Here is a 6,412-nt window from a genome sequence, read left to right on the forward strand (position 1 = left end):
GTATCCCCCCCGTGAAAAGCCAGCCAACTTGTCTTAAGAAATCACCACTCTCCAAACAGAAGCGCAAACCGCGCTTCATTGATAACACCTGCTTTGTGGCGAACAACTAAGAAAACAGGAGGCTAAAGTTAGATCATATTGATGCAAATCACCCCTGCAAGCGAATGCAAAAACACTTTAGCTATTTGACTTCAGTTATTCAGTAAAGGCTTAAATAAAGTGCACTTACCCAGACTCAGAATGCGCAGAGTTTCCATAATCCTGAGAATTCCGATGAACTCCAGCGTTGGTTATTTTCAGGATTCCGCTTAAAAGGCTTAACGTTTCACAGGCGTCCAGCCCTTTCGTCTCCTGTGCGGTGACTGACACCTAAGCTTTTATCTCTAAAGACGTCTTGCAGCACTGTAATAGGCTACACGCCCTCTTCTCAGCTGCACGCTGACTACCCGCGTGGAGGAGTGACTTCCGTGAGCGGTGTGATCATCTGGCACCAACGCAATTTTGGTACACATACCAACACCCCGCTATTTACGGCATTTCACTGAGAATGCTCAGTCATTGGTTGAATATGTGCCCAGACCGGTATTTTGTTCCCTGAACTTGCAGTAACGGGTACATGATTATTTGTAACCTGTGTGAGCAACATTTTACCGAACAGTTCATAAACACAGAGATGGAAAAAATAGCCGAAGTTAGTGAGTGGCGAAAATTGATTTAAAGTTTGAGTGGGCGTGATGTCTCAGTCTCCTGGGTAATTGTTTGCGGGTCGTCTCTTTTGTCGCATCGTGGGACGCTCAGAAGTCCCCCGAGTATTTCCTCAGAAATCTTTAGTATCTAACTGGATACACGGTCGTGCTGGGAGACGGAAAAAACAGGAGGGTGTTTACACATTACTGTGAATGAACTGTGTGTTTGGGATCCCCAGCCTCTGCTTCTTTGTTATGTGCAGCATGATTTTCCCAAGATTTTCCCACCGTACTCCTAGTCCAACCCTAGTCGTATAGACTTCTTTCTCATTGCTTCTCCCTTCAACCCTAACAAAGTGATAAATAAAATGCACTGATTCGGTTGCGCTATTCCAGGAATGTCCCACATGTCGGATAGTCAGTGTACTTCTTATGCAGTAATCTGCTGGAGCACAAGACAGAAAACTCTTGAGGAGACTGTGGAGCTACATGCACCCTGCAGCAGGGCAGAGTTCAGCATGTACACAGTCTCTAATATACAATGTAGTAAAACATAAATAAAACTGTTACTGCTGAAACGATTTTCCGCGTTTGTTGTGTGTTCTGAGAAGCATGAATAATAGACGCTACTGTAAGACTGTTAATCGGCATTGTGGAAGCTTGTTCTGCTAGAATGAAAATTTCTTTCTACATTCTTGCGCTAAGAATGAAAGCACTTTGCCCGTGCAGGTGAAGCTATCAAGAAAAAACATCGGGTGAATGTAAACAACAACAACACATTTTTCTGACAGACATCTTTGCAGATGTTTGATAAGAATGTGTGTGTGTGTGTGTGGGGATCCTGAATCAAAAGCTCCCAGTTTTGATTCAGGATCAGGAGGCAGCCTGCTATTAGACCAGGTTCAAAACTTTCCTTGTTGAGAAAGCTTATAGTTGTGGCTGGATCAGGGGATTTTTGACTCCTGCCTAGTTATACTGCGATAGTCCTAGGCTACTAGAGCTTTCCCATGATGTGCTGCATGTTTCTTCTTCACTTACCTTTTTCACTGACTGTGTATTAATACACTTTTCATTGAATAATTAGTCATTATTAATCTCTGGCTCTTTTTCACACTGTGTCTTTTGTCCTGTCTCCATCACACCTAACTGGTTACAGCAAATGCAACAGTTAAGTGGGGGTTTTTCCCTCCCATTGTCACCCATTGTTTGCTTAAAGGAGGACTCAGAGGGGGGATTTCATTGTGGGGTTTTCTCTGTATTACTGTTAAAGTCTTTACCTTACAATAAAAAGTGCCTTGATGCGACTGTGGTGGTTCTAAATATATATACTGAAAAAAATGAAACAACCTGAAACAAACAATAAATTATGACAGAAAACAATCAATGTATTAAGCAAAATATTCCTCAAAAACAGAAACAAAAACAACACATCCTTGCACATGCATTTCTTTAACCGTGTTTTATTGTTTGATCAAGAGCAACTAGAAACCATGTTGACTTGCCTGCATTGTAAAACTAACTCAAAAACAGTGTAGATGTAGCTGCTCCTCGTCTCCCTTTTTGCTGTGAGTTTTAAACACTTTGTCACACACTGAGAACACCTTTGTTACTGAGCAGAAGCTCTGGGCCACCCAGCTGTTGAGACAAGCAGATGTTGCAGCCGCTGGGGTCAGTGATAGGGGTCTCTCTCTCCTTCACCATCTCAATGGACAGCTGTATTTGCTTCTTCATTGGCTTGGAAGAAGGACTTCTTTGGGACCTGCAGGAGTCGAGAGAGGAGTCGGATTGGTGCATATCAAGCTCCAGGTCTGAGCTTTGATCACTTTGGCTCTCATTAGCTTCTCTTTCCATTTTGTAGAAGATTTGAGTGTGGGGATCATGGCTTGTAGTCATGGTGCCCTCTCTGTGTCTGGTGCCATAAATAGATGTGGGCATTGGCTTTGCCTTGAAGTTATGTCGCTCAATTCTCTCACCAAACTTTCCAAGCTCTGCCACAATCCTGGCCTCCTTCTTCCTCCTTTCTCTCTCCAAAAACTGAAAAGGCTGTGGTGAGAGTGCAGTAGAGGTCTGGGTGCTTGTAGCATCCATGTTCCTGTTATTGTTGGTGTTGCTTCTGCTTTGGTTTGACCGTTGACTATTGCGACGGCTGATAATTTCATAGAGAGGCAGGTGTATGTGTGCCGGAGCAGGTGACGCCCGGAACTTTTTCTGGCATTCTCGGAGCTCTTCCAACTCCTGCCTCAGCAGCGTGTTCTCCAGCTCAATCTCCGAACGTGTGCGCACTCTGTGCTTCTTCCTCTCCTCTTCTCTTAGCATCATCTGGAAAGGTTTGGGAACAGTGACTTTGGAGTTGGGCAGAATTCTGGCACCAGTTTGATCGGACACTCTTGCCTGCGGTTTCGGACAGGAGGTATTGGGCTGGAAGCGAAACCGGTTCTGGCTCGTCATCCTCTCTGGGCTCAGCAGCATGTCTCTGAGGGAAAATAAAGGAGAATAAAATGTGATAGTGAGATCTGTTCATCAGTAATATGTTGATTTAACCACTGAACTTGTGTAGATGTTGCATGGTGAGGATATAAGTGAGAACACAAATATCTGAGATCACTCAGATCAGATCAGATAGCACAAACTATCTCTAATGCTTGATTAAGCCCATATGTAAATTTATTATGATTATGACTATTTTAAATTTCCTTGTGCTTTTTTATTGTTTGTGGGTTTTTCTTTCCCTCTTTATTCTTTTATTTGTATGAATATTTTTTAATTAGTGTATAGCATCAACTCAATTAAACCTCTGATTTGGTCACATAAGCAGCAGGTTTTATGTGATTTGGCTTTAATGAAATTAACAACAGGTGCACTAGTATCATGGTCTCCGAGTCATTGACCCAGGGTTTTGACTTTTATGTATTCACGGTGTATTCTTTTGGATTTGTGATGGTAATTGTGGTCAAGCCTGTCTATTTTGTGTCCTGTGTATTATATTATTGGCGCTTCTGCATTTGTCATCTTGCCTTCCAGTTTTTGGTTTCTCTTCAGATGATAATTCCTTTCTGTGTCCGGTCCATCCAAGTCTTGTCTCTGTTTTGTCTTCTGTCTGTGTGTAGCTTGAGTATCTTTGTCTGGGTCTCAGTGTCAATCATGCCTCCATTTTTATCTCCTGTCCCTGTCAGTTCTCATGTCTTGGTCTGTCTCTCTTTGTTTCTTTACCTTTCTGTCTCAAAGTCAAGCCTGTGATTCAGTTCCAGTGTTCTGTTACTTCCTCTTCTATTTTGGTAGCATAAGGGAAAACTGTTTTGCTTTCCATTTGTCTGTGATTAGTATCAGCTGTATTCCCACTGGTGGCCAGTTCCCTCATCTCTCTCAAACTGTATGTGCTGTGTCCCATGGTCCCTCGTTAGAGCTTAGTCTGTGATTCCCTGGTAGTGATGGTGAGATGAAGCCCTGTGAATGTGTCGAATCTTTCCACCGCATTCAACAGCTCATTTGGAACAGCCCAGTCATTCCCCACAGTGAAGAAATCGTTGTAGAGAGTGGTGTGGACTGCTGAGAAGATCATTGGGACATTTCTTCCATCTATCCAGGATGTCGTGCACAGACGCTGTCTCAGCAGAACCTGTAACCATCATCAAAGACTCCGTCCGCGCCCATCACCCCATCCTTGCTCCCTCTGGCAAGAGGTATATTGCAGCATCAGGTCTAGGACAGTCAGATTCTGCAACAGGTTCACTCCCAATGCCATCAGACTCTGGAACTCATAGCTACTCCTCTATGCTGTACCCCTACCCTCCAACCCCCAAACATATATGCACAATGTGACTGTATATTTAGGGCAGTTTTTCCTAATATTCTTTACAGGTTTTCTCCCGTTTTCTAATAATGAATATAGACAAATTCCTCCTGTATTCACATACGTTTACAAATCTGAGATTATTTTCATACCTTTGGATTTATTTATCATTTATATTGTACAGTCAGATGGCGAGTACATGCACTGAAATTTCATGCTGATCTGCACTAACAGGTGTATATTCTGAACAACAATAAAGCAGCTATACTATTCTAGGCTTCATGAGGGTGGCCTGAGGGCATGATGTCCTCTTTTGGGCCCTGTGCTCACTGCTCAGCACAGTCGAGCCCAACAATGCCCAGCCTAATGTGACAAGAGTATACAGGCAGTTCCTAGGGGATGAAGGAACTAATAGCATTGACTGGCCCTAAAGCTAAGAATTACACATGATGCTCAGAGTTTCCCTGTATCTTTTTCCACTCTCTTCCAGTATCCAATGAAGACTCAGCAGTGCTGTGAATTAATACTTCATTACCAACCTCTCAAAAATTTGCTCCTGCCTGGGAGTCCAGTCCAGCTCCCCAATGCTGTCCTCTCCACAGAGCTCCGACTGGTCCGAGCCACTTGATGACTCCTGGAAGTCCAGCTCCTCCTGGGAATTGATCCTCTGGAGTCTCCTGGCAGGGCCACTAGGTCAGACATTAACATTCTCAGTCAAATTAACAATGAATGTATATGCCAAACACTTGTAAACTGTCAGTGAAGATTTCAGAAGAATGAGAAGTAAAGTGGTGGGTCAGTGGCAGCATTTGGGAAGAGAAATAACGGTGATGGGGTGTAAGAAACAAAAGCAAACAGGTTACAGGTGTGCAAATGCAAGGACAGGAAGGCAGTGTTTGGGCATGTGGTCCCACTCCTGAGTCTTAAATAAATTCCAATTTTTCACATATTCTCTAAAAAATAAAGCTCTTACATTATTAAATATTTGTAGCACAACACAAAGCACAACTCCCAGTAAGAAAAACAAACAATTTCCTATCCATTAAACATCCTTTAAGGGAATCTTTTTCTTTTTCTTTTCACTTTAAAGGTCACAGTTCAAAAATGTATGACTTTTGACATTTAAAGTTTGGAAACAGAGTTCTTGCTACTGCGTCAAAATTCTGTTTGAATTTCCTTTCAAAAGGTCCCTGACTCAACAGGAAACAGGAAAAATGAGAAAATGGATTACGTGTGTGAGTTTCTGATTTAGTCCACTAAGCCTTAATTATTTGAATAATGTCTGTATCATCCTTCAGAGATATTATTATTGTTGTCGTTTTGTAATAAATGTTGCTTTTGAATAGTTATTGAATTCTTTTGGAAACAACATGTATATGAGAGCACGCTAGGCACTCATCTCTGTTCTTACTGTAGTGGCCCAGGATCCACTACAGTTCGCTTACAAGGGGGATGTTGGGGTGGAGATCCTGTACTTCCTACACAGAGCCCAATCACACCTGGAAAAGGGAAAAGGCACGGTCAGGATCCTGTTTCTTGAATTTTCCAGTGCCTTCAATGCAATCCTGTCTGCTCCTGGAGAAACTAAACAGGATGCAGGTGGACAGCTGCCTGATTGCTTGGATCTCCGACTACCGTACGTCAGGCTGAAGGACATCACGTCTGATACTGTGGTCAGCAACACAGGAGCACCACAGGGAACTGTGCTGTCCCTCAAATGTGCAATCCTATTTATCCATGTTGTATATTCTGTATTTATACATGTGTGTATATGGTGTATTTATGCTTATATCCTTACTCTCATTCCCCTTATTGTATCTGTAACATGCAACTTCTGTCGGTGCTGTGCTACTGGAAACTGAATTTTCCGGAGGAAACCATCCGAGGAATTAATAAAGTTTCATCTAATCTAATCTAATCTAATCTAATCTAATCT

At 42.6% G+C, this 6,412-nt stretch overlaps 1 protein-coding gene across 9 annotated transcripts in view; it reads right to left on the reverse strand.

Annotated features, from left to right (window-relative positions):
- Window positions 1-2,130: 2,130 nt before the first annotated feature.
- The window catches only part of LOC102198529 (protein FAM161A), a 14,347-nt gene continuing 10,065 nt past the window's right edge, over window positions 2,131-6,412 (reverse strand). For 8 of the 9 annotated variants that reach the window (XM_005733693.1, XM_005733691.1, XM_005733685.1 and 5 more), the window contains 3 exons: window positions 5,922-5,975; window positions 5,016-5,165; window positions 2,131-3,159 (listed from right to left, as the gene is read on the reverse strand). In XM_005733693.1, coding sequence (XP_005733750.1) covers window positions 2,271-3,159; window positions 5,016-5,165; window positions 5,922-5,975 — 1,093 coding nt within the window. In that variant the 3' untranslated portion in view covers window positions 2,131-2,270. The remainder of the gene's footprint in view (window positions 3,160-5,015; window positions 5,166-5,921; window positions 5,976-6,412) is intronic. The other variant, XM_013910976.1, reaches the window with a different exon arrangement.

This window comes from Pundamilia nyererei, unplaced genomic scaffold, assembly GCF_000239375.1.
Source record: "Pundamilia nyererei isolate P.nyererei 1_Seehausen unplaced genomic scaffold, PunNye1.0 scaffold00054, whole genome shotgun sequence".
Lineage (NCBI taxonomy): Eukaryota > Metazoa > Chordata > Actinopteri > Cichliformes > Cichlidae > Pundamilia > Pundamilia nyererei.